The 27,586-nt window shown below is 48.4% G+C and overlaps 1 protein-coding gene and 1 long non-coding RNA gene across 3 annotated transcripts; one reads left to right on the top strand and one right to left on the bottom strand.

Annotated features, from left to right (window-relative positions):
• The first annotated feature begins 7,539 nt into the window (after positions 1-7,539).
• Positions 7,540-9,588, top strand: LOC143270992 (uncharacterized). Its single transcript, XR_013048229.1, has 2 exons — positions 7,540-7,669; positions 8,602-9,588. It is a non-coding gene; the product is annotated as an uncharacterized LOC143270992 (long non-coding RNA).
• A 2,058-nt stretch (positions 9,589-11,646) lies between these two features.
• Gata1 (GATA binding protein 1) lies at positions 11,647-27,335 on the bottom strand. 2 transcript variants are annotated; one of them, XM_042269456.2, is made up of 6 exons: positions 19,098-19,215; positions 15,219-15,454; positions 14,351-14,728; positions 14,101-14,246; positions 13,024-13,149; positions 11,647-12,534 (listed from the first exon to the last, which is right to left on the bottom strand). In XM_042269456.2, the coding sequence occupies exons 2-6, from the start codon at positions 15,433-15,435 to the stop codon at positions 12,163-12,165; spliced, it is 1,239 nt and encodes a 412-aa protein (XP_042125390.1). In that variant the 5' UTR covers positions 15,436-15,454; positions 19,098-19,215; the 3' UTR covers positions 11,647-12,162. The 2 variants fall into 2 exon arrangements, with proteins under 2 accessions (XP_042125390.1, XP_015846098.1); XM_015990612.3 differs by lacking the exon at positions 19,098-19,215 and adding an exon at positions 27,175-27,335 and having other exon boundaries at positions 11,649-12,534.
• Between the last annotated feature and the right edge of the window lie 251 nt (positions 27,336-27,586).

Raw genomic sequence — 27,586 nt, 5'->3', positions numbered from 1 at the left:
GTAACAGCTCTGGCTGTCCTAGAACTCACTCTGTAGAACAGGCTGGCCTCGAACTCACAGAGATCAACCTTCCTCTGCCTCTCAAGTGCTGGGATTAAAGGCCTGCACCACCACACCTGGTTCAGAATAAGAGTGTGTGTGTGTGTGTGTGTGTGTGTGTGTGTGTGTGTGTGTGTGTGTGTGTTCATGTGTGAGTGCACATGGAGGCCTGAGGTCAACTTTGAGCATCTTCGATTTCCACCTTACTTTTTTCTAACTGCTTTCCTATTTATGTATGTGTGTCTATGAGTGTGGTTTGTGTGGTGTATGCATGTGTGTGCAAGTGCATGCACCTGTGCACATGTGTGGAGGCCAGAGGAGGTTGTCAGGTGTTATATGTTACTTTCGGTCTACCTTATCCCTTTTAGACAGGAGTTCTCCCTGGATCTGGAATTCATATTTTTAGCTAGGCTAGCAGCAAGTAGCTCCAGTGATCATCCCCCCCCCTACCTCCTCCAGCCCCAACACTCAGGTTACAGGCATTCAGGAAATCAGACGCAGCTTGTCTTAGGAGTTAGGAGTGCTTGTATCCGAACTCAGGCCCTTATGGTCGTGCAGCAAATACTCTTAACCGTGAAGCAAATACTCTTAACCGTGAAGCTGTCTCTCCAGCCCCTCCATCTTATTTTTTGAAACAGAGTTGATTTTTTGGGGGGTGGATTTAAGACAGGGTCTCTCTCTGTAGACCAGGCTGGCCTCCAACTCAGAGATCAGCCCACCTCTGTCTCCTGAGTGCTGGGATTAAATGTGTGTGCCACCGCCACCCAGGGAGACAGTCTCACCTGAGCTTTCTGACTGAGCTATACTGGCTGGCCAGCAGGCCCCAGGAATCCTGTTTTTGCCTACCTGGTGCTGAAAGTACAGGTACATTCGACACTTAGCTTTTTAAAATTGCATTTTATTTACTTTGTTCATGGATACACATACATTTGTGCATGCTCGAGTGTGCCATACCATGCTTGTGGAGCTCAGGGGACAAATTGTGGGAGTTGGTAGGAGAGATTCTACCATGTGGGGCTCAGGGATTGGACTCAACATCATTAAGGATTTGTGGCTAGCACCTTTACCTGCCAACCTTTGCCGCCGTAGTCCCTGGCTTTAAAAACAAACAATCACGGGGGCTGGAGAGATGGCTCAGAGGTTAAGAGCACTGACTGCTCTTCCAGAGGTCCTGAGTTCAATTCCCAGCAACCACATGGTGGCTCACAACCCTCTGTAATGAGATCTGGTGCCCTCTTCTGTATCCATAATAAATAAAATAAATTTAAAAAACAAAAAAAAAAAAAACAAAAAAAAAACAAACAATCACAAGCATGGCTTCTGGGGGTCCAACTCCAGTTTTCCTGCTTTCACTACAAGTACTTGACTGCCTGAGCCATCTTTCTAGTCCCAGGATGAGGTTTCTTAAGCATTAGAACAGGTTCCTAGAAAGAACTCGAACAGTCAACTTCCAGATCATCTAGGTGTTTTCTGTATAGGTGCCATGCTTATGCTCATAGAGACATTAAAATTGGTATACATTAAGCCAGGCAATGGCGGTGCATACCTTTAATCCCAGCACTCGGGAGGCAGAGGCAGGTGAATTTCTGTGAGTTCGAGGCCAGCCTCGTCTACAGAATGAGGCACCAAAACTACACACAGAAACCCTGTCTTGAAACCCGCCCACCAAAAAAGATTGGTATACATTGAGGGCTGGGATGGGAGATGTAGCTCAGTTGGTAGTGCTTGCCTAGCATGCGTGGATCCCTAGCTTTACACATCTGTAATTCCAGCACTTGGGAGATGGAGGCAGAAGGCTTAGAAGTTCAAGGTCATCCTTGGCAATATAGTAAGATCAAGGCTAGTGTGTGCTCTAAAAAAGTGATATTCATGCACAGTTTCAGATGCAGGGATTGTTATTGATTAAGCTAAATATTATGTTATGCTAGTTGTAATGAGAAACTCAAGGGCTTAACAAGTGGTTTTTCTTTTTCTTTTTTCCCCCGAGACAGGGTTTCTCTGTGTAGCTTTGAGCCTTTCCTGGAACTCGCTTTGGAGACCAGGCTGGTCTCGAACTCACAGAGATCTGCCTGCCTCTATCTCCCGAGTGCTGGGATTAAAGGCGTCGCTACCCAGCCAGTGTTTATTTTTTTTCTCGTATAAAATACAATCAGAATGTTTACTGCTGGTCATTTATGGACCCAGAGAAATTTCATTTTATGACCTACTTTCCTCTACATACTTGGAGTTCTCACTAGTTAGTTGCTAGATGGTGAAACAGAGACCAAGAAGCTTGTGTGAGAAGCTTTTGTGGCCCAGACCTAGAAGTGGTAGACAACACTTTAAGACATAATTAAAAGTCAATTTCGGAAAATAATTCTATTGGCTTAAAATCACATTTGTTTTCTTTTATGCAGTGCTGAGGGTGAGCCTCCGAGACTCAGGCATGCTGGACAAGTGATTTGCCACTGAACTACACCCTCAGCCCCGGCACAGGACTTCTTCTACTCTGAGTTCAAGGTCTTCTGTCTGGAGTCAGGAGAATGACTCTGTTGGGTAGTAAGGCAGGTTTATAGGAAACTAAGGAGTTGGAAACATTGTCAAGGGAGAGAGAAGAGTGTACAGAGTTAAGATTATTCCTTTGGAAGCCAGAAGAATGGCCTTCTGCGGTTAGCCAGGCCAGAGGATTACAGCATAACAGACCAGGTGTCATGTAGGACACCATTAACCCAGAGGGTTACAGCTCACATAGATAGATGTTCCTCGTGTCTCCTCCTCTGGGGCTCCATACAGGTTAAGGCAAGGCTTTCAGGATAATGCCATGGCCAGGCTAGCTCCAGAGAACCCAATCAAAAGTTTCTCTTTCTGATCCTCTTGCTTCTGACTTCCAAGTGCTGGAATTACAGGCATTCGCCACTGTGTCTCTCCGTGTGTGTGTGTGTGTGTGTGTGTGTGTGTGTGTGTGTGTGTGTGTGTGTGTGTGTTGCTAGGGATTGAACTCAGGACTTAGGCAAACACTGAGTTGACAACCCCCAGCCCTTTCAAACACCTTCTTGCTTACGGATCTATACTATTGATTACTAGTAGGTTAACTCTGCTAACCAGTCCTGTGGTTTCTTCAATCCTGGTGAGTGCTCTTTCAGTGAGCTGCTTTCCCAATAGAGGATTGCTAGAGAAAGTCAAGCCGGGAGTTCCAAGAAAAGGTCAGATCATAGATTTCTGTAAACGAGTAAAGCGTTTCTTTTGTAGAAAGAAAAGGGCGCTGGAGAGATGGCTCAGTGGTCAAGAGTACGGGCTGCTCTTCCAGAGGACATCAATTCCCAGCACCCACATGACAGCTCACAGCTGTCTGTAACTCCAGTTCCGGAGGATCTGACACCTCACACAGACATGCATGCAGACAAAACACCAATGCACATAAAAGAGAAAGGAAAGGAAGGAAGGAAGGAAGGAAAAGGGGTTCAGAAGAATATTTTGTACATAGTCTGGTCAGATATCCTGGTGCATTTGGAAAGCCAGACTTCTTGTAAAGGTCCAGACAGGGAGCCTTGTGAGACATCATCACATAGTAGCCACACAGTAAGCAGGAAGGCTTCTGCCAGGTGAAGCCCTAGGTCCATAGGTTCATACATAAGATAGGCAGGGTTCAAAGTAGAGAGTCAGCACAGGTTCCCTGTAGTCGGAAGGTCCCAGGAAACCTTCCAACTACAGTTCCCTGCTAGTACTTCTGATTGGATCTTGCTGTGTAGACCAGGCTGGCTTTTTTTGTTTGTTTGTTTTGAGACAGGGTTTCTCTGTGTAGCTTTAGAGCCTGTCCTGGAATTCACTCTGTAGCCCAGGCTGGTCTTGAACTCACAGAGATCTACCTGCCTCCCGAGTGCTGGGATTAAAGGTGTGCGCCACCACCGCCCTGCTCAGGCTGGCTTTTTGCAATCAATTAATTTTATGTGTATGGTGGTTTGCCTACCTGTATGTCTATATTCTGTTTGCATACCTGGTGCTGAAGGAGGCCAGAAGAGGGTAACAGATCCCCTGGAAATAGAGCTAAAAGTGCTTGGGAATCAAACCTGGATCAGCACCTTCTCTTCCCTTTTTGTTTTTGAGACAGGGTTTCCCTATGTCGCCGTAGCTTGCCTAGACCAGGCTGGCCTTGTATCCATAGAGATCTGCCTGCCTCTGCCACCCAAGTGTGGGGATTACAGTCAAGCATCCCCATGCCCTGCTAAGAAAGAACTTCCTGAACAAGTTCCAAACAAGTCTGTGTTGCACGGTGGATCCCGGGTTCCTGCTAATGACACAGGGTGAGGCAGGAGATTGAATAGGACTGTTGTGCCCGGCATGGTCAGGGCTTATTGCTGACAGGGAAGGCAAGAGCTCCCCGAGATCAGAGTTCCTGAAGGAGGTGAGGATGACAATGTCTACAGAGAAACGTCAGGTCGGTACAAGTCAGAAACGAGTTTACTACAAGTGGGCTCTATTTAAGATGCCTCATGGAGGACAGAGTTAACCCAGTGGCATGCCAGGGATGTTCCTGCCTGAGGTCCGGACAGGACCCACAGAGCAGTTAAGGCTGGGTTTGCTTCACTATGTAGCCCAACTAGCCTTGAACTCATGACAATACTACTGCTTCAGCCTCCTGGGGTCTGGGGTTACAGGTGTGAGTTGCCATACCTGGAGGCTCTCATTGGCACCAATCGACAGGGAGTTGGCCCTGTGGTGAAGAGTTAGGTACCCACAGTGTGTTAATTTCTGTGTTTCCATAGCTCTCATGTGGGGTTCCAAGGGAAAACATTTCTATTAATACAAATAAAACTGATTTGCAGGACTGGGGGCAGTCACTCCATCCCAAACCTACTCCTTTTTTTTTTTTTTTTTTTTGTTTTTCGAGACAGGGTTTCTCTGTGTAGCTTTGCGCCGTTCCTGGGACTCACTTGGCAGTCCAGGCTGGCCTCGAACTCACAGAGATCCGCCTGCCTCTGCCTCCCGAGTGCTGGGATTAAAGGCGTGCGCCGCCGCCCAGCCCAAACCTACTCCTTAAACTCAGGGTGGTTAGGCAAGATACTTATCAGGTCCAGACGTCACTTTTTTTATGAGTAAAATGAATATGAATAGACTTTCTTCAGGCATTATGAACTAAAGTAGACCTTTTTTTAAAAAAAATTATTTTTATTTCATGTGCATTGGTCTTTCTTTTCCCTGCATGCATGTCTGTGTGAGGGTGTCAGATTCCTTGGAACTGGAGTTACAGACAGTTGTGAGCTGCCATATGGGTACTGGGAATTGAACCTGAGTCCTCTGGAAGAGTAGCCAGTGCTTTTAACCACTGAGCCATCTCTCCAGCCCTAGATTTATTTTTTTTGGTTTTTTGAGGCAGGGTTCCTCTGTGTAACAGTTCTGGCTGTCCTGGAATTTGCTTTGTAGACCAGGCTAGCCTTGAATTCAGAGATCGGCCTGCCTCTGCCTCCGCCCAGCTAAAGTAGACCTTCTTGAACTGTGAGTTAAGACTGAATATGGAGCTGTGGGTGTGGTGGCCCACACTTTTAATCCCAGCATTGGGCAAACAGAGATTACTCTGAGGCCAGCCTACTCTACATATTGAGTTCCAGGCTAGCCTGGGCTACATGATGAGAGACCCTGTCTTAAGGCAAAAAAAAAAAAGAGAAAACAAAACAAAAGACTGTGGGCTTACATAACTGAATGTGGGGTTTGTGAAAAATTTGGTAGCAGTGAAACATTTCTGAATGTTTAATGGCCAAAAATTAATCCAAAAGTGCATCGAGTGTGTTTGTGGCAGCACTTGATTGTGTGGCAGCATAGTGTTGTGGGGATCCACCAGAGAAGACTGCTCAGGCATGGGTCAAGCCAACAGAAAGGCTTTAGTAGCCAGCTGGTCACTACGCTGTTTGGGATCCCAGTGTAGCCCCAAGCCTTTCTCAGGGGGAGCTTTTAAGCACAAAAAACATGTCCTGGGATGACATACTTCAGTTAACAAGAACAGTTAGCCAGAGGCGGAACTGCAGAAGCCAAAAAGCAAGGTTAGGACATTTAGAGACTTTCCCAGAACTATATGGCCTTTGGTGGATTCGGCCTCTGTTTTCATTTTGGCAGGTGGTGCTGTCTATGGGCTGAATGGTTCTTCATCATGGAGTCACTTGTGCTAAGGTCTGGGGAACTACTAAGATCTGGGATCCTGTTACAATGGGACTTCAACGCAGTCCTGGTTTCTTACTCTCATTCTTTAACATGCAAATGTCAAACTCATATGTGCCAGGCCTCATGGCACCGGTCTCTAATCCCAGGCGCTTGGGAAACTTAGGAGTGTGACAAATGCAAGACTTAGTGAGACTCTATCTCAAAGGATAAAAAGATGGGAGGCAGATAAGAGAGAGTGTGGGGAAACGAGTAATCAGAGATAATTATATACCTGTGTGAGCAAAATAAACTTAAAGAGGAAACAAAGGCTGCCACTATAGCTCAGTGGTGGGGTGCCTGCCTCTCATGAATTAGGCTGAGGTCAATCCCCAGTATTGTATTAGAATGTTTGACTTTAAAAAAATATTACAGTTGTAAGGTGGAAGCGAAGATGCTCAAAGTTGACCCCAGACCTCCACGTGCACGCACACATGAACACACACACACAATCTTATTCTGAGCCAGGTGGTGGTGGCGCACGCCTTTAGTCCCAGCACTTGGGAGGCAGAGGCAGGTGGATCTCTGTGAGTTTGAGGCCAGCCTGGGCTACCAAGTGAGTTCCAGGATAGTTGGAGCTATGTAGACAGACCCTGTTTCGAAAAAAAAAAAAATAGTGTTTGAGTGGGGTTGGAGAGAGAGGTCAGAGGTTAAGAGCACTGGCTGCTCTTCAGGACTCAAGTTCAGTTCCCAGCACCCACATAACAAGCAGTAAGTTACTCCAGTTCCAGGGTGTCTGACACCATCTTCCTGTTTCTGCGGGCACTAGGCATGCATATGGTTCACAGACCTATGCGCAGACACTCATACACATAAAATAACACAGTTTAAAGATGTGAATTACTATTTGAAGTGCTAACTTGAGTTCATTTTTAAAAGCCATTAAGTAAATTTTGGTTTAGGATTGGGACAGCATTTCCAACAACTTCTAAAATTGACCCTAAACATCCTTCTTTTCAAATAATTACATTTATTTATTTATTTATTTATTTATTTATTTATTTATTTATTTATTGTGTGTCTGTGTGTTGTGTGTTGTGTGTGTGTGTGTGTGTGTGTGTGTGTGTGTGTGTGTGTGTAGGTCAGAGTTGTGACAACTTGCACGAGTCAGTTTCCTCCTTCCATTCTGTGGGTCCCCCAGATTGAACTCAAGCATCAGGCTTGGCATCAAGCACACCCCACCCCCCCCCCACCCCCCCCCCACCCCACCCCCCGCCTATTGAGCATTCTTGCTAGCCCAGGCTCAAATACAACTCTCCCATTTCGTACTACGTAGTTATTTGAAGTGGCATTCTCAGCACTGATAATAAACTCAAGATACTCTTCATACAGTTGCAGGTATTCGGCCAGGGCTTCTTTTGTATGTGTGTGAAGGTCAGAGGACAGTCTCCAATGTCATTCCTCAGCCACCTTCCACCTCCTGTTTGGGACCTGGCATCTTAGTAGCCTGGAACTTCACAAGGTAGGCGAGGCTAGCTCCCCAGCGAGCTCCACGGATCCTCCTGTTTCTCCCTTCCGGCTCACCAGGGTTGTGATTACATGTGCAGGCTACACTACCTGGCGTCTTCCATGGGTTCCAGGATTTGAACTCGGGTCCTCACATGTGCAAGGCAGATGATTGACTGACTATGCCATCTTTCCTGTTCCAAGATTTAATTCTCTATGTAAAAATAAATATCTTGTTGTGGGGCAATGGTGGCACGCGCCTCTAATCCCAGCACTCAAAGGCAGAGGCAGTGGGATCACTGAGTTTGAGGCCAGCCTGGGCTACAGAGAGAGTTCCAGGACAGCCAGGGCTACATGGAGAAACCCTGTCTCAAAAAACAAAAACAATAAATAAATATCTTGTTAGTATTAAAATTTGCTTTCATTTTTGATAAATGATAACATATGTATATTGAAGAATTGTTTTAAATAGCTTCATGATTTTTTTTATCAGTAAATGATTTGTTTGTTTTTTTGTTTTTCTTTTCTTTCTTTCTTTTTTTTTTTTTTCCCCTGAGACGGGGTTTTTCTGTGTAGTTTTGTGCCTTTCCTGGAACTCACTTTGGAGACCAGGCTGGCCTCGAACTCACAGAGATCCGCCTGCCTCTGCCTCCCAAGTGCTGGGATTAAAGGCGTGTGCCACCACCGCCCGGCTGTTTTGTTTTTTTGAGACAGGGTTTCTCTGTGTAGTTTTGGAGTCTGTCTTGGAACTCACTCTGTAGACCAGGCTGCCCTTGAATTCATAGGGATCCACCTGCTTCTGCTTCCCAAGTGCTAGGATTCAAGGCTGCGCCAGGACCACCCGGCTTGTTTGTTTGTTTGAACTTCTTTATTGACTCTTTGAGAGTTTCATGTTATGCATCCCAATTTCACTCACCTTGGTCCCATTTCCTCCTGTCCCTCCTGCAGTGCCTCCTCACAAGAGAAAACAAAACACAGCCAGCCAGCCAGCCAGCAAGCAAACAAAATTAAGAACAAAACAAAACAAAACCAACAAAATCCTCTTGTCTTCTTTCCTGCCTACAACGTCTTTTCATTGGTCCTGGGGGTATTGGAAGCCTCTGTGTGTCACACAGTCTACCCTTTTGTCCAGTCGGCTTGACTAGCAAATGTTCATTACAACGAGTCACTGGTCTGGTTCAAGGCCTCTGGGTTCTGGTACACCATCATCACTGGATCCTCACCAGAACTCCTCTAGGATATCCTGTATACCAATTTTATTTTGTTTTGTTCTTGAGAAAGGGCTCATGTATCCCAGGCTGGCTATGAACTTAATAGGCAGCCAAAGATGGCCTTGATTTTAGGATCTTCCTGCCTCTACCTTAGAGGGAAAGAGACCACCAGTCTGACCAGATGACCTGTCCCGGCTACGTGCTAAGCTGTGTGGCCTTGGGTTGAAAGACTGAGCAGATGCCATAACAGGCTGCTCATTCTTCTCTCAGAGATCAGGCCTCAATGTCCGTTTCCTGAGACTTGAGCAAGCAGTTTCTGGGAGGGCCATGAACAAAAGACATAGTCCTTGCAGGAGCTCCCTTTCTGCACGTACTCTGACTGCTCAAGGTTCAGCCAGTTGGTTACTGTCTGGGACTCCTCACCAACTTAAAGCTATGTGCATGAGTCAAAGTGAACGTGCTCGGCCAGCCAGCCTCCATGGCAGCTTATGGACAGAGCCTGGGACTTGTCCAGGCTTGCCCCCAAAATGATAACTGTAACCCCCAACCAGTAAATTCAAAGGTTACACACCCTCACCTAATCATATAATGCCAAGGCTTGTACCACCCTGCTTGTGGATTTTCCCTTTAGAACCCCTCACCCTGAGAGCTCAGGGCCGGCCTCCTCCACCCGCTGTGTCGGACTTGCTTGTTATCAATGAATCCCTGTGTGTTTTGCATCGGATATTGACTTGCTCAGGGGTGGGGGTGGTGGCGGAGGCGGTGGTGGCAGCAGTGGCGGTGGCGATGTCTCAAGACGTGGGCGCAACAGGGTGAGTCACTTTACCTACTTGTTTTAGAATGTTCCAAACTTCAAAGTATGTTATCTTCTAATTAATGTCCATTAATTTCCTTTAAAATATTTTCATTTTTAAGGACTATTTTTACCTTATGCAGATAAGTGCTTTGCCTACATGTATGTATGTACACTGTATTCCTAGTGCCCTTAAAGCCAGAAGAGGGCACTGGATCACCTGGAACTGGAGTTACAGCTGCTTGTGAGCCATCACGTGGGTGCTGGGAACCGAACCTGGCTCCTCTGCAAGAGCAGCAAGTGCTTGTAACTGCTGAGCCATCTCTCTATAGCCATTCTCCCAAGTTACTAAATGACATATTTCACTTTGGGGGAACCGTTCACCCAGTTTAATAGGAGTGTGGAGAGATACTTGGCAGTGTGGCAGTCCCCACCTATGAGGTATTAAATTCATAAGCCATTTTTAAATTTTAGTTTCAATTTTATGTGCATAGGTGTTTTGCTTGCATGCACTAGTGTGCACAACTTGCACACCTGGCATGCACTTGTGTGCACCACTTGCACGCCTGACATGCACTTGTGTGCACCACTTGCGTGCCTGGTGGTGCCCTGGGAGGCCAGGAGAGGGTGGGACCGGAGTTGCAGATTTTGAGAAACCACGTGAGTGCTGGAGATCCACCAGGGTCCTCTGGAAGAGTGGTACACTTACTAGCTTGAGTGCTCTCTCCGGCCTCCAGAAGCTACTTTGGTGTCATTGTTTGGAACCCTTGTCTTGCCTGTCCCCAGCTTTCCAAACCCTGAGATTACAGATCTGAGCCTTCACACAAAGCTTTGTTTTAAGATGAGGTCTCAAACTGTACCCCAGGCAGGCCTCAAACTAGTGGCAGTCTACCTGCCTCATGCTTCCAAGTGCTGGCATTAGAGGCTTCAGCTACCACGTCCTGTTTGAGAAGATGTTTCGTGTCTCTGTCCCTTCATCCTTTCCATTTCCTACAGGGCGGCAGGCTGAGCTGAGTTAAGGCCCAGGGAACACATTTGAGCTTCTGATCTAATCCACTCTTTCCCAAGACTGTCTTCTGGCCCAGGGAGGAGGGTCCCTAATTCACAGAGGGACAGTTTGGATTTTGACAGCTCCACAAATGTACACAAAGTTGCTCACATCATCATTCCTAAGACACACAGTGAGATGACACATTCTACATGGTACACACATGCCCATACATACATATTCAGAGACTGGCAGAGAAATGACTGCCATTGCCAGAGCAACGGAGACATTCTGAGACATACATCTTCATCATTTGAAGATGAAATGTCTACACAAGCTCATCTATTTAAACATTTGGTCCTTAGCTGATGGCACTGTTCTGGGAGGTTGTAGGGCCTGACTGGTTGGGGTGACTTTTATAGGTTATAACACTTCTGTTTCTAGTCTTAGTCTCTACTTTTCTGTTCTGGCTGTCATGTGAAGAGTCTTGCCATAGTTCCCATCCCCTTGATAGCGGCTGTGCTTTATTGTGATGTATTGCAATCCATTGGAAACCGTGAGCCAAAATAAGTCCTCCCCACATAAAGTTACTACTATCCGGTAGTAACAGTTGTAGCAGCAACAAGGAAAGTAACTGACATGAACTGTCAAAGCCATATTATTGTGCCTCATACATAGTTCTTGCTCGGTGTTTGTGATGTCACACTGTCGCCTAGAGTCATGCACAGCCACACAGCTACCTCACCTGTCTCATCGCCTATCACTGTACACACTTTTCCACGTGCTGTTATCCTACAGCTTGGTGACACCCTTGCCATCATACACCATCTTACAATGACACATGGAACCATGCTGTCCACGAAACTTCATATACACAGCTCTGTTGATGTATCATGATTTTCAGTTGTGAAATACTATGCCTGCCACCTCAGTCAGGCTCCTGTATTCATGCATTTCAGTTGGCTTCTGTGGTCAAAGAACCAGACACACCACTCCACACCCTCACCTGACACTGACATTTATTTAGCCAAACACAGACTTGTGCCTCTCGTTTCGGGTCGTTGGTGATTTTATTTTACAAAATCTTCGAAGGTACAGGCAAGGAGGTGTCCGGGGCCCATAGGCTTGGGCTGTAAAGAATGAGGGCTCCAAGAGGGGGGACACGGGCATGGTGGCAGAGGCCTGTAATCCCAGCACTCGGGAACTGAGGCAGGAGGGTCTCAAGTTTGAGTCTATCCTGAACTACATAAGGAACTGAGAGCCGCCTGGGCTACAGAGTGAGACCCTGTCTCAAAACAAAACAAAAATACAGAAACAAAAATGTCAGGCATGTCAATAATGCCTATAATCCCAGTACTTGGGGGGTAGAGGCAGGAAAATCAGGAACTTAGGGGGTCACCCTTAGCTACATAGTTCATGGTCAGCCTGGGCTACAGAAGATCCTGTCTCCAAAAAAAAAAAAAAAAAAAAGAGGGGACACCTTCTCTGCCACAAGGCCAAGGCCATTTTGTGTACCTTCAAGAGCTGAGGGGAGCCACCACAGTGGTGCTGGTGGTAGGAGGCACAGGCCCTGCGGGGAAGGAGGCTGTAGGCGATCCCAGCAGCGGTCCAGAGAAAGGCATAAGATGGCTGACAGGCCCTGACAGCACCACAGGCCCCAGGCCCTGGTAGAGATGAGCAGTACCTGCAGTGCCCAGCGTCAAGCCTGGGGCCACTTCCCCACAATTCCCACTACTGCTGCCACCAGCTACCACCATGAAGCCACCAGCTGGTCCTTCAGCAGCTCCTGCTCCTCCCAGACTTGACCCTCGCTTCTTTTTCCCTTTGCCGGAGGCCTTGCGGTTCCTAGTCTGAATTCCATCCTTCCGCATGGTCAGTGGCCGGTTCACCTGTAGAAAGGGAGACCACGGGGCTGCTAGCTCCAGCCCTTTGTGTCTATACATCTGGGCTAGGGACGTCCTCTCAACCCCCGCTTCTTTAAGAATAGGGAACGAATGCAATGACTAGGATGATATACTGCCTGACGTAGAGAAACCTGTGGTTGTGGGTGAGGCCCTGAGCTCGGAATATCCTCCTAGACCGGCAAGAGGTACCCAAGACTTAGAGCGTGGGAGTGAAAGGTAGTGGAGGGAGCAAGAAGAAAAGGGAGAAAGAGGAAGGATGGAAAGGAGGCATGAGGTGGGAAGAGTGGATGAGAGTGAGGAGAAGCGAATGGAGAAAGAAATTACAAGAAAAACGGTGAGAGACGAGGAAGGAAAGGCAGAGGAAGGAAAGACTCAGGGTGGAAGAGAAAGTTGAAGGCAGATCAGGACTGAGTGAGGAGCAGGGAGCGTGGGCTGAGGACACCGTGCCGGAAGGACCATGCAGGAGGGCGTCACCTGGTGTAGCTTGTAGTAGAGGCCACAGGCATTGCACACGGGGTCTCCGCTGGCATTTCTCCGCCAGAGTGTTGTGGTGGTCGTCTGGCAGTTAGTGCACTGAGTGCCTGCCCGTTTGCTGACGATCTGAGGGACAAAAGGAGATCAGTGCCCCAGGGAGGTGGAAGTCAGGCACACGGCCTTACAGAGCCTGAGAAAAGGGCTGAAGGGGTGGGAGTCACATTGAAGGCAAGGATTCCTGTCTGGGATAAGGAGCTTATTTATTATTATTAGTTTGGTTTTTCGAGACGGGTTTCTTTGTGTAGTCCTGCCTGTTCTGGAACTCGCCTCTATAGACCAGGCTGGCCTCGAACTCACAGAGCTCCGTTTGGCTCTGCCTCCACCACTGTCCAGCAAGGACTTCATTTCATAATCTGTGTGAGACCCCTTCCATCCGTTTCTCATCTTTGGCCACGTATCTGAAGCTCTTGGAGGAAGTCAGGTGTGCTGACTCATACCTACCATCCTGACGGTCAGGAGACAGACAGGAGACCCACAACAAATTAAAAAAGCAGTCTGGCATGCAGAGTTCCAGGCCAGCCAGGGCTACATAGCAATGCCCCATTTCAAACAAAAGCCAAACCAAACCAAACCATTTCTTAGGAACCTACAAAACTTCTCGGGTGTAATTCTATAGTAGAGTGTCTGCCTAGCATGTATGAGGCCTTGGACTCCATCTCCAGCACACAAACCAAAATCCTGTTGCCCAGTTCAGTGAAGTCATGACTTCTAGAAGAAGGGTTCCAAGGAAACCACCATGTGAGCCATGAGTAAAAAGCCCGCTGTTAAGGATGAGGGTGAAGCTTTTCACACAAACGTGAGAACAGGGTTTCTGTATGAAGCCGCCAAGGGTAGGTAAAGGACGGGGGTTCTAGATCATAGCAGGGTTCCTGCATAGGAAAGGGATGGGGATGAGGGCAAGTGTACTATGTGTCGGAGACAATTCTGAGTTGGGCAGGGGTTCCTGTAGGATGGGAGAATATGGACTCTAGGCTGGAACTCATCTCCTGCACAGGTCAGGCTAACCCCTGGTCTTACCAGACGCTTCTTGGGTCGGATGAGAGGCCGGTTCTGGCCATTCATCTTGTGATACAGGCCACAGGCATTGCACAGGTAGTGACCTGTTCTGTCCCTTCGCCACAGTGGAGTAGCCGTTGCTCCGCAGTTGACACACTCTCTGGCCTCTGGTAGGAGAGCGGAGAGAAAAAGTTGAGCATCAACTCAGTTGAACTTGACCTTGAGCTACCTAGCCCAACTCGACCTCCCTGTCCCTTTATGAGAGCCTCACCACAAGGGGCCAAGGGGAGGCTTCCATGAAACTTGGGGGAAGAATAGGCTGCTGAACTGAGAGGGCTCCCAGTGGGAGAGAAGAAAGGACCAGGAAAGTCAGGTCCCCCATAAGCACTGCCAGTGACCGGCAACGATGCGGGCAGTGCAGTCCCCAGGGTCAGCAGGTCTGGACTCAGCCGCTCTGTCTTCAAGGTTTCCAAGAAGGTGGTACTGGTCTTCCCATCCGGGTCTTCCAGCGTCTGGGGAGAGGCATCCTCGTGGCTGGGGCATACAGTTGAAGCAGGGTAGAGGCCCGTCTTGCCGTAGGCCCAGCTGGCATAAGGTGAGCCCCCTGGGATTCCCTCCATACAGTTGAGAAGTGGGTAGACCTGAAACACTGTTGGAGTGGTATGGGGGGTTGGGGGGGGGAGGAAGAAAGAGATCAAGAAACCTAAGGTAACCCTGCTTTTCCAATGCTATGGTGTCCATCAGTCCCAACATGGCAACTAGGTTTCCAGTCTTCCCACAAGAGTTTCTTGATGCTGTGTGGCTCCTGGATTGTAAGCCCCTCTGGTCGCTATAGCAACGACAACAGCCTCCATCCCTTCCTGTCTGGGGTTCGAATGACTGCTGTTGGGATTGAGAGGCTGCAGGTCACCTAAAGTGAGCTACTTAGTACACATTTCCATCCTTGCTTCTCAGTGTGTCATTCCAGAAGGGCGGACAGAGAGGAGTCCTGGTGTGTGGCCCTGCGGGGATGGGTCAGTACATCCATACACAGAGCTTCTGTTTGCAAGATGACCTGGTGGAATTGTGAACTAGCTAGTGACCCCTGTGGCGACCCCTAGAGCCCCGAGCCAGTGCCAAGGCAGCCCCCCAATGGTTACCTGGAGAGTGTCTATAGGCCTCGGGGTCCCTGTAGTAGGCCAGAGCAGTGGCTGCAGCCGTTCCTGTGTTCGGGGAAGTGGAGGCTGCTGCATCCAAACCCTCAGGCCCAGAGAAGAACCCTCCCGAATCTGGTGGCGAGGACACCAGGGCAGAATCCACAAACCCCTGTGGCAGGGGCTCTGCGGTCCCCAGGGCTCCTAGGCCAGGAAAATCCATGGAGATCCTGGGGTTTAACCTGCGAGGACAGGAGGAGGTTGTCAGACGCGGAAATCCTTTCTCCTCCCCAAGGCGGCCCCGGGGCCTCTTTCTCCTCTCCATCATCTCTCAGCTGCTTTTCCTCTTCCCTTTCCTCCTTTCTCACGCCGTCATCCCACCTGTCTCTCCTTCCATGCTCACTTCCCGTCCGTCTTCCTCCTTCTCCTCGGATTGTCTCACTTTCTTCCTCCGCACCTACCCCTCTTCCGCCCCTTCTTCCCTCTTCTTCCCACTCCCGCATCTCCATGTCTTCTCTCTTCCCCCTTTCCCGTTTCCACTGTCTTCTCTCGCTTCTTCCTTTCTCCCGTCTCTCCCCCTTCCTTGTTCCCCTTTCCTCCCTCCCCTCTTCTTCCCCATCCCCTGCCTTGCATGTTTCTCTTCCTCTTTCTCTATCTCCTCTTTCCTTCCTCCTCTCTGTCCCCTCTCTACCTTCCAACCTTCCTCTTTCTCCTCCTCCCAGGAGCCTTCTCTCTTTTCTCCCATTCTTCAAGTCCTCCTTCTCCACTTCCTCTTTTTATTCCCTCTTCCCCTTCCTTTCTCCTCTTCTGTGGAGGCAGAGTGCACCACTAAGGTCCTTGGACCCCTTGACAGCTCCCTCAGGACTTCGGGGTTCACCCTTCTGTGCTCCTCAACGTCATCCCTATCTGTTGTATCTTGCCATCTGACTTTCTCAGAAACCCCGTGGTTTCCGGCTGAGCCCCCCCTCCCCCACCTCAGTTATGTCTGTAGACAGAGGGCCCCATTAGTTCCTCCCTGCTCTATGGGGGGTCAGTACCCCTGCCTCCACGCCACCGCTTATCTCTGCCATCCCCGCCCAACTTTTGAAATCACCCCAAAGCTACTGGCTTCCTCTGAGGAGAGTGACAGGTGGGAGGTGTTCCCACCCTGGTATCCTCCCTCCAGGGAAAAGGGTCTGTTTTCAGGAACCTTCAAGTCTCCCCACTCCCAGACCTCAGTTTCCCCATCTGCTAAGAGCTGAGCGATGATCCTTGACTCTGTCTTATATTGCATGTCTGTGTCTTTGGCTCTCTGTCTCCCTGGGCCTCTCCCTCCGCTTCCTTTCAGGGCTGACTGTTTTCCCTACATCATTCTATGCTTCAAGGATGCACGTATGAAGAAAAAGATGTTATCTTGGTGTTTATGTTGTGTGTGTGTGTGCGCGTGCACGCGTGCGCGTACATGGCGAGGACAGAGGACAGCCATGGCTGTTGGTCCTCACCTTCCACCTTTTAAAGAGTCTCTTCGTATTTTCTACTGTGTACATACACCAGGATAGGCCTGTAGTTTCCAGTGATTCTCCCCCACCTCCCATTTCCCCAGAAGTATGCTAGGGCTGCTGATGCGCATGCTACCGTGTCCGTATGGATTTTGGGGATTTGAACTCAGGTCCTCACACTTATTCAGCAAGAAGTTTATCCACTGAGCCATCTCCCCAGCCTCCTAGGGTGTATCTGCCCTCTCTCTCAGTCTTATGAATTTGTGCCCCCACCTTCTTTTGTCCCTCCATGTCTCTCTCTCTCTCTAATCTTTCTATCTCTTTCCATCTTGGCGTCTTTCTCAGCTGCCTGCTGTTTCAGTCACTCTGGCTTTCTCCTGTACTCATAGTGCTAAATGGCTCTCAACTTTTCCAGCTCTGTCTCTCTGTCTCGCAGTGTCTCTTCCTCTTTCTCTCTGAGCCTTGGATTCTCTCGTACTATTCCCACATCCTACACCCAGCTCGGGAAGCAGTCCAGGAGCCTGCCTCTGCCCCCACCAGTGCCCTATCTGGAGGCAGAAGTGGGAGACAGGCTGAGCAGAAGAGCACTTTCCGTACCCATTGGGTAGATCGGCAAGGGCTGGGCCCAGGGCTGGGGACCGTGTCCACCGCCACCTTCTCTTCCTCAGAATTCCCACCCTTTTGGACAGTGTCTGCTGGTTTACCTTCCTCCCTTTCCTCCCTCTCTAATCCCGTGTCTGTCTGTCTCTCCACGACTCGTTCTCCGTCCATGTTTCCTTTTCTCCTTTCTGTTTTTGGCCCTCTCGTTTTCCGTCCCTGGCTCTCCCCCTCCCTCCCCTCTGATGGCTGTCACTCTTTCATGTGTTGGATGCCTCTTGCTTGTCTCTCGGTGTCTCTGTCTCAGGTTCCCCAGTTCTCTTTCTGTACCTCCCCCTCACTGTCACTCCATCTCCTGGTCTCTGTCACGACTCTTCATCTCCTCACCCCCCCATCCTCGTCTCCCTCCAGCCTCACTGCCCGCCCCTGTACCTCTCACCTTGGTGGGTTCAGAGCTGCCCACCCCTCCTGTGGCAAGGGCCCACCCTCCACCCCAGTTATCACTCTCCCGACAGAGATAAAGTTTATCTCGAGGCTGGGGGATATGAGAGCTCCTTATCAGCTGCTTCACTAGAGAAAGCGCTGCTGCCCTAACCAGGAGGTACAGCAGCTGCGTCTACAGCTCACCCTGGGCCCAGCCCCTCACCCCAGGTAACAGCCTTCCCCCAGGCCTCCGCAAGGGTCCCACGGGCCAGAGGAGCTGAGGCAGGATCTGGGGAGCAGACAGAGTACTTAAGGGGTTAGAGGGAGAGTTTGAGAGTCCAGTGTGGCGTTGGAGTCAGAAGTTTGGCTGTGGCTATGGAGTTTAGGCGAAGGAAATGCTGGATTTGAGAAGGAGAGCTGAGCTGAAAAGTTCAGAGACACATTTTGGGTTCAAAAAAATGAGTTAGGAAAACAATGGGGTTAGAGAATTAGAGGTGAAGTTTGCCAAGTTAGTTTAAAGGTTAGAGAGAGGTTCTGGGGATCACAGTAAACTGTGAGAGGGACAAGGTTTTTTCCTGGGCAGCAATTGGGTTTAGGAGAGAGAGGGACCTGGGCAGATGGACCCACGGCTGACGTCTAGATGAAGTCTGGGAACACAGAAGAGTGGGAGAAGCCGAGACAGGGTTGGAGTGGAAAGAGTGGGATGCGGGGGGCAGTTGGGGCTTAGGGGAGATGGACGCAAGGATCATTGTGACAGATTAGATTTGGGAAAAGCAGACTTTGTGTCTAAAGTAACACACACACATTTGGGCCAACAGGTAGGGCAAGGGGGTATGAGGGATTGGGGAGGTCAGAGAGAAGACCTGGGGAGCGAGCATGGGGTCTGGAAGACAAAGATGGGAACCAAAGCTAGGTTTCCACAGGTGCGCTTAGCCAGAAAGAAGGCGGTAGAAACACTTGGGAACAGAAATATGAGTCTTGGGGAAGCCAAAGTGAGGTTTTGGTTGTTTTTTTCTTTTCTTTTTCGGGAGAACAGGCAGAGACAAGTTTCAATTAGTGGAAATCAGATTTGGGACAGGGATAAGAGTTTGGGGGAAGGAAGAATTTGGGGGGTGGTATATTTGGAAGGTAGGCCTGGGAGTATGAGGAGAGAGTTAAGGGGTCACAGGACATAGATCACTTAGAAGGAATGGGAAGAAGTTGGGCAGGAAGAGGAAGGTTTGAGGGGGGAGATGAAGGCTGGAAACAGAAGAAGTCGAGGGAACTGTGGAGGAATTCGGGGATGACCCACACTTTCGGGGCAAGCTATGGGTCAGAAAGCCTGGAGCAGGCTTGGCCAGCAGGCAAGGGCTGCCTTGCTGGAGGCTCTTTGGGAATTGAGACTGACCTGGGCTGGTTGATGCAGAAGGTTCAGCCACCTTAGTGATGTGGTGAGCTCAGTGTGATCCCAAGGGGTGTCCTCACGGGCCTTGGCCTTTGAGGTTCCCTTCCTCCCTCCCGCCTGCCAGCCCGCCCTCCCTCCCACCCACCTTCTCCCTCCTCTTTCCTCCCCAGGGAGTGGCTGGTGCCCCAGTGGGTGGGGCAGTACAGGGGAGGGGGTGTGCCGCCTACTTGTGGGGGACCTCTTAGTAGTCCCTCCCCCCCTTCCTCTCTATCCTGTACATGGTTGGATCCAGTTCGCCTTTGGCTTCTATGGAGCCCAGAGTCTAGTCAAGTCATAATGAGCGCTAGTCAAGAAACACGGAAATATTAAAATAAATTTCATGCAGCACTAGGAAAAAGCCCGTACGCTATGCCAGGCTATGTGTGGGTTGGACCTGTATGTGTGTGAGCCCTCCTGGATGCCGGGAGAGGAGCGATGTAGCTGTACCCATTTTGCAGGTGAGAAGAATGAGGTTTATAGAGGTTTGGGAGTATTTCAACCAGAACCTGTGGGCCACCTTTAGGAACCAGTCTGAGGGACGAGGCCAGGCCCGGCGGAGTGAGGGTACATTTCTTTAGCGTTTGGGGCTTGTGCTTGGGGCTTACGCCAGCTCTGGCCTGCTCTGGGGCAGCAGATAAGTCTTATCAGATGGAGGCGACTGTGGCTGTTGGTGCCGCAGTAACAGGCTGTCTTGGGGTTGGGGGGCAGGGTGGGGGATGCACACAGGGACGGTGCCTCAACTTCTTGCCCGCCATACGTTAGAGGCGGGAAACTGAGGCGACACCTAGAGTGGACTCCCTTGTGAGTCCCTGAGGATTGGGATAAGATGGCAAATGGGAGGGATATTAAGTGAAAGACAGAGAGGCAGAGGCGGGAACAGATACACAGAAAGAGATGGAAATGAGGAGCCAGAGAGGCACGGCGATAAAGGAAGGAAGACAGAGTTGTGGAAGGAGGCAGAGGGAGGGCGCCTAGAAGAGAGAGGTTCAGAGAGCCTGACGTGTTAAACATGTAGGGAGACTCAAAGAGACAAGATAGGGCCGAGCCCTACAGGAGGTCAAGGAAAGACCTGGAAATGACAGAGGCCTCAGGCACACAGACAGAAATGAAGAAGGAAGTTGAGAGGGAGGCAGATCTCAGAGGCGAAATCTGAGAGTGGGACCCCCAGGGGGGACGGTCTAGGATAGGCTCCATGCTGGCGGCATTGTGTGAGGCTGTGGCTGATGTGATCTGTGTGGCTCTGCTGTCAGCCGGCAGTGAGGGGACACACCTCCAACCATGGTCACTGGATGCCAACGATCCATCCCTGCCTTCTCCCCTGCCTTCTCCCCCCGCTCCCCGCTCCACTGGTGCCTCCCACCCACATCAATCTTCATCGGTAGATATTGGACACTGTTTCTGTGTAAAAACCGTCACCCACACTTGGCTTCTCCTAAGACTTTCTATCATATCCCTAGCAGTTCTCCAGCTGGGGAGACTGAGACTCCTCGAGGGAAAGGCAAGGATGACGCCATGAGTCAGTAGGGTCAGTCAGCCTGCCTACCAGCCTATTCCAGAGGAGCTGATCTTCTCATCGTGTTTCTGTGAAAGCCACTGTCCCCGTAGGCTTTAAAAATGGGAGGCTGGCCAGGTGGCGGTGGCGCACGCCTTTAATCCCAGCACTTGGGAGGCAGAGCCAGGCAGATCTTTGTGAGTTCAAGGGCAGCCTGGTCTACAGAGCGAGATCCAGGAAAGGCGCAAAGCTACACAGAGAAAGCCTGTCTCGGGAGAAAAAGTGAAAAATGGGAGGCTGTGTGCCACTTTCCTTGTGGATTTATCAGGGAAGGACACAGATTCTGGACCTGGAGCTAGCCCACCCATTCTCTCCCAACCCACCCAGGTACTAGTTGGGAGACCTAGATGGAATTATTCAAGTGTTACCATTCCCCCATCCCTAATGGTGTAACAATGATAGCTACTTCCATATTGGGGACAATAAATGAATTTGAATGTTAAGTGATCCAGCCGACTTTAATCTGAGTTCTCAATAGATCAAATATTCTATTTTTTTTTTTTTACTGAGTATTCATGTGAATTTGAAATCTCCAAGTAGAGTATTTTGATTTGTTTCCTGGGTGCTTATTGTATGCAAGTGCTGGTCCCTCTCGCTTCCCAACTAGCACCACTGGGAATTCTAGCTGTAATGCTAACCATGTGCTCACACCAATAGTAATACTAATATCAACTTCAAATTGAATTGCTGATTTTAATAGCAGTGGTTGGCCAACACTATTTTAATTCTTTTTGTTGTTTTTTTTCTTTTTTTGTTTTTCAAGACAGGGTTTCTCTGTGTAGCTTTGGAGCCTGTCCTGGAATTCCCTTTATAGACCAGGCTGGCCTTGAACTCACTTGCCTCTGCCTCCCGAGTGCTGGGATTAAAGGCGTGCGCCGCCACCGCCCAGCTCACTATTTAATTCTAATCTAAGACTTGTTATTATTTTTGTAGTGCTAGGGATGGAACCTAATGCATCTCTCATGTTAGGCAAGAGCTTTGCCACTAAGCTGTATCCACAGCCTGAAAACAAATTCTTATTCATTCCAATTCTGAGAAGAACCTCCAGTTCTCAGCACAACCCCCCCCCCACCACCCCCCATCCCCCGCCCCATGCTAGGAATGTAACTCAGGGCTTTGCATACACTGGGCATGTGCTTTGCCAACTGTGCTACATCCCCAGCCCCTGATTCAGCTAGAACTTTTACCAGCAGGACCGTATCGATAAATAGACCACCAGGACCAGCATTATTGGTTGGCGGAACACATGCACGATGCTCAGTACTTTTCATGCATAATTCGATTACATTCTCATCATCAGATCCTTGTGGTATATCACGACTCTCACCTGCCAGACGGGAGTAGGGGCACAGAAATGAGACTATCCAAGGCCTCTGGTACTTGTCTCAACCCTCACACTGATTGACTGCTAATTTCTGGGCAAGTCTTCCTCTGCGCTTGAGTTGTATCGCTGGGAAAACGGTTATAATCATAGACTTTCCTTACCCCGCAGCAAATGTACCTAAGCTGCACGGTCCCTGCCTGGCACACCCTGAATGGTAAGCTACGTAAATAATAATTCTCAACATTACTGAGAATTGTTAGCAGAGGCTGTGAGTCTGGGGGTGAGGTGTGGGGGAGCCCCACTGGGAGGGGAAGGCTAGAGGCATGGCCAATAAAATGGTGTGGTGCTAGACTCACATCCCATTTCTTCATTCCTGGAGGCGACAGAGGACTCAGTAAAGGAAATGAAGGGTGGGGAGTAGGGTGCCTCTGAGGCCAGGCCTCACCCCATTCCCTCCCCCATCCCTGTGGAGGGGGTGCAGGCCCAGAAGTCTGTGACCACAGTTCAGCCAGCAGGGAGGCAGCTGGGAAGGCATAGATAAGGGAATCAGCGGGGGCCAGGCTAGGCTTGGGGGAGCCCAGTGCGGGCGGGGGTGGGGTGTCCGGGTTGAAGCGACTTCTCTGTCAGGCTTCCATTTGAGACCCATGCCCGTGTCCTTTCTTCCTGGACTCCTTCCTTGACCGTTCCCTCTCCCTCCTGGCATCTTTTGAGGTTCCGGGGCCTCTGTTTGAATCAAGCCATAGACCAAGGCTATCTGGGCCTCTTCGAGACTAGACTTCACTGGGGTGGTCCAGAGCAGGGCTCCTTTCGGTAGCACGGCCGCAGAAGCAACCAAAACCTGACCAAGGAGTCATGTGTTTGACTTCGGAGTAAAACTGTTGGTTATTATCTCAAGAATTATTTTTAATCGAGACATAACCATTATACATATTTATGGCACAGCACAGTCATTTGATACATGCACATAATGCATAATGATTGAATGGAGGCGATTAGCATATCCGCTTCCTTAGACACCAAACACCGATGGTTTCTTGGAAGGGGAAACAAGTTGATTATATAGAAGGAAGACTAGGATAATGGTCATTAGAGGCTGGGAAGGGGAGGCTGACTATGTCTAATGCCTTACAGCCCAGTATAGGGTGACTGGTTGACAACAACCAATTAAATGTAATATTTGTTGTCATTATCTAATGATAAAGAAAATAACACAGAGGACACAGTGGCAAATGTAATCTCAATACCCGGGATGAAGGCAGGAGCATCAGGAGTTCAAGGTCATCTTCAGCTACATGGTGAGTCTGAGACCAGTCTAGGGTATATGAGATCTTATTTTTAAAAAAAAAAAAAACTGAAAAAAGTGAGGACCTGGGTTCAATTCCAGCACCAACATGGGGGCTCACAATCATCTACAAATCCAGTTCCAGGGGATCCATGCCTGTCTCACCTTTGTAGGGACCCACATGGTACATATACAGGCAAAACACTCATGCACATAAAAAGAAATACATATTAATTAAGATGGCCATGGCAACGAATAAAGTAACTAATATAGTGATTGTTCCGTTTGTATTTGTATTCTTCCCAGTGGTCTGTGGTGTTTGTTTTATTACTTTTCTGTCACGCCAAAGCCACCAGCCCTATACAGCCGCCAGTGGGTCTTACAGCTCTTGAAATTCTTCCTTTGTCTAATTTTTGTTTTTGGTTTAGAGACAAGGTTTCACCATGTGGCTCTGGCTGGCCTGGAACTTTCTATGCAGACTAGGCTGGCCTTGAATTCACAGAAATCAGCCTGCCCCCACTCTCCTCAGCTGCTAGGACTAAAGCTGTGTGCTGCCACCTTGCCTGGCTCTTGCTTCCTTTGCTTAAAAAGGGTTAGTTTAGATTTATTTTTATTTTATGTGTATGGGTGTTTTGCATGTAAGTCTGGTATCTACAAAGGCCAGAAGAGGACATTTGATTTCCTGGAACTGGAGTTATAGATGGTTGTAAGCTGCCATGTGGGTGCTGGGAATTGAACCTGGGTCCTCTGGAAGAGTAGCCAGTGCTCTTAACTGCTGAGCCATCTCTCCAGCCCCAGATTCTTCCATCTTTGAGCTTATTTCTAATTTATAATATAAATTACACAAATAAATATGTAGGTTTTTTTTTTAAGAAAAAGAAAACAGGGCAGGGCAGTGGTAGCGCACTCCTTTAATCCCAGCACTCAGGAGGCAGAGGCAGGTGGATCTCTGTGAGTTCAAGGCCAGCCTGGTCTACAGAGTGAGTTCCAGGACAGGCTCCAAAGCTACACAGAGAAACCCTGTCTCGAAAAACCAAAAAAAAAAAAAAAAAAAAAAAAAGAAACAAAAAAAGAAAAAGAAAACAAAATGAGACTAGCTGCTTACAAGTAGTAAGTAGAGGATTACTTCACTTCAGATCAAAAAATAAGAATGAACATGCACACACAAAACTGAAAGGACTAGAATTTGAGGTTCAAGCCTCAACATGGAAAAACAAAACATGGAAGTTATATGTTAACCTATCAACATTAATTCTATTCAGTGACCAAATTTTCTTACCTTGCTTTTGTGTATTTTTTTTTAGAAACAATTATTTCTGTAAAAAGCAAAGGACAAGCCGGGCGATGGTGGTGCTCACCTTTAATCCCAGCACTCGGGGAGGCAGAGGCAGGTGGATCTCTGTGAGTTCGAGGCCAGCCTGGTCTACAGAGTGAGTTTCAGGACAGGCTCCAAAACTACACAGAGAAACCTTGTCTTGAAAAACCAAAAAAAAGCAAAGGACACTGAAGAGAAGCCATTATGCTTATTACTATTATTATTTGGAGACAAGATCTCAATGTAGTCCAGGTTGGCCTCAAACACATTTTCTTGCCACAGCCTCCCAAGGAGAGACACTTGGGCCCTCCCTTCTACTCTCAGGCTCTTGAGAAAATGGAGTCAAAGACACTAGAATTTTCCCGGGACTCTCACCCTAGGAGAAAGAAAAGGCTGGGACTCTAGTGCCAGGTAAAGGGGGGCTTGTCTCCTGGAGAGAGTTTCACCTCATTAATTCCCACAGCTTGTCAGATCACCCTGCCAGAGAGACTAGAGCCAAGCCCATCATGTGTCAACGATGGGCAGTACCACCCCTTTGACCAGAACTGCTTGGTTATGCATACTCTCACCTTCTCTTTCAACTCAAACCTCTTGTCAGAACTCTGGAAGACAGACTTGGGGACGGTAGAAGAATTGGGGAGAAGGGATGGAGATAAGATCACTAGACCTCTTTGTTGCTTTCCCAATGTGGCCACATTGACTAAATGGCCTTTCTCTGACCCTAGTTGGCACATTGAGGATGGCTGACTGAGCCTGGGTTGTTCAGGCTGCCTGGGCCTAAGCTCTGACCCTAGTTAGACTCTGACCCTGATTATTCTGGGTGTATTCTTTATTTTAGATTTTTAAATGTGTGTGTGCACGCGCGTGTATGCACGCCTGAGTGTATGTATGTGTACCATGTGCATGCAGGGGCAGAAGAGGGTGTTGGGTCCCCTGGGACTAGTGTTTCAGACAGTACTGAACCACCTGATGTGGATGCTGGAAACTGAACTTTGGTTCTCCACTAAAGTACCAAGTGCCTTCAACACAGCCATTTCTTCAGCCCCAGATCTTTATTTTCAATATGTATTTTGTTATCATGGGCCTGCTCTATTCTCTACCTCTGATCTTTGCCAAATTACCAAGTGAAGAAATACAGAATATAACATCAATAGCACTTGACATTCAACAATCTCAATCCTGCCCCACTCCGAAAATGTTTAAGACTGCCCGAGTCACTATTCAAATAACAATGACTGAGACCCACAGGTCTTGCTCTTTATCAGATGAGCAAACAATTGAGAAAGAGACATCATTTAAGAGAATTTCATATCAGGGATATATAAACTGATGCCTTCCAGTCAAAACTTCTTAGCTAGAAATTGCTTTGGGAACCAAAGTTCTTCATCTGTACATGGAAGTATTTTCATGAGGAGCTACAAACCACCATTAAGATCTAAGAAATAAGTAAGACCAAAAATAAACAGAGACTTTTTTGTATTACCATTGTCTGTCCAGTCTAAGCCACTTTTCTGTTTTGAGACAAGTTCTCATGTAACACAGATAGACCTCACACTCACTGGTTAGCCAAGGCTGGCCTTGAACTCTTAATGCTTCTGCCTGCACCTCCCAAATGTCAGAATTAGAGGTCCACACTGCCATACCTGACACAAGTCACCTTTTATAGCAAGTTAGTACAGCAATTCATTTTCCAAAACATTTCTTTCCTCCTCCTTTCCTTCCCCCTTCCTTCCTTCCCCCTTCCTTCCTTCCTTCCTTCTTTTTTTTTTGTTTTTCGAGACAATTTCTCTGTATAACAGTCTAGCTGTCCTGGAACTCACTTGGTAGACCAGGCTGGCCTAAAACTCACAGAGATTCACCTGCCTCTGCCTCCCAAGTGCTGGGATTAAAGGCATGCACCACCACAAAAGGTTCCAAAACATTTTCTATACTAGAAAAGTACAAAAAAAATTACATTAAAATAGCTGTTACTAGGCATGGGGTGTATGTGTGTTGGCAGGGGGGGGGTGGTGTTCCCTTCCAACTTAATGACAATGGGAATGAAATGGAGCCAGAGGAAGGGACACTTCAAGCAGACATAAGTGAACACGGAGGAGGCATGGACGGGGAAACAGGAATAAAGAGCAGTGCTGAGTGGGACAGGAGGCCAATTCTATAAACAAGAGTCCATCTTTTATACTGCCCCCAACAAGGTCTCCCTGTAGCCCAAGTCCAGCTGTAATTCCCTGTGCCCATGCTAACCGTGAACTCAGCCCTGCCTCATACTCCCAAGTGTTGGGATCAGAGGCATGATCGACACGTTTTCCTCTCCCACCTTTTTTTGAGACAGATCTCTTTAAGGCTGGCTCTGAGCTTAAAATCTCCCTGTTGTAGATTTAAGCCTGTGTCACCGTGACAAACACCCTCTTTTTTCTCATGCAGGGTTTACTAGAAGGTTGGGGTCCACTGGTTTTTCATTAGCTATGGGGACCCATTTTCTTTTTTCCCTTCCTCCTTTCCTTTTCTGTCTTTCTTTCTTTTTTTTGAGACAGAGTCTTGCTATATAGCCCTGGATAGCATGGAACTTACCTCAGATATTGGGCTGGTCTAGAATTTGCAGTGATCCTCCTGCCTCTGCCTCCTGAGTGCAAGGACTACAGTCGTTCGACGCTATAGACAGTTTTGAAAGATGTTTTCTCTGCATAAGCATTTTGGTCCTGGAGGAGTGGGCTATTTTCCCAGGAGCCTCTGCATTCCTGATTGAACATTCTGACCTTGTGATAAGGGCGGCCGAGATAACGGTTTAAAAATGCACGAAAAAGGCTAGCAGAGAACACAAACTTTTTTCTAAACTAATAACACGTTCAAAGAGGCCAGTTTGTTTCGGGAAAAGGATATATGACATTTTCATACACAATAGTAGCTCAGGCTGGCCTCAGATTTGCTGTGTAGCTGAGGATGACTTTGAATTCCTCCTGCTCCTCTTGGCTCCACTTTCAGA

The sequence above is a fragment of the Peromyscus maniculatus genome, chromosome X, assembly GCF_049852395.1.
Source record: "Peromyscus maniculatus bairdii isolate BWxNUB_F1_BW_parent chromosome X, HU_Pman_BW_mat_3.1, whole genome shotgun sequence".
Classification (NCBI taxonomy): Eukaryota; Metazoa; Chordata; class Mammalia; order Rodentia; family Cricetidae; genus Peromyscus; species Peromyscus maniculatus.
This window is presented reverse-complemented; position numbering and strand designations above follow the sequence as displayed.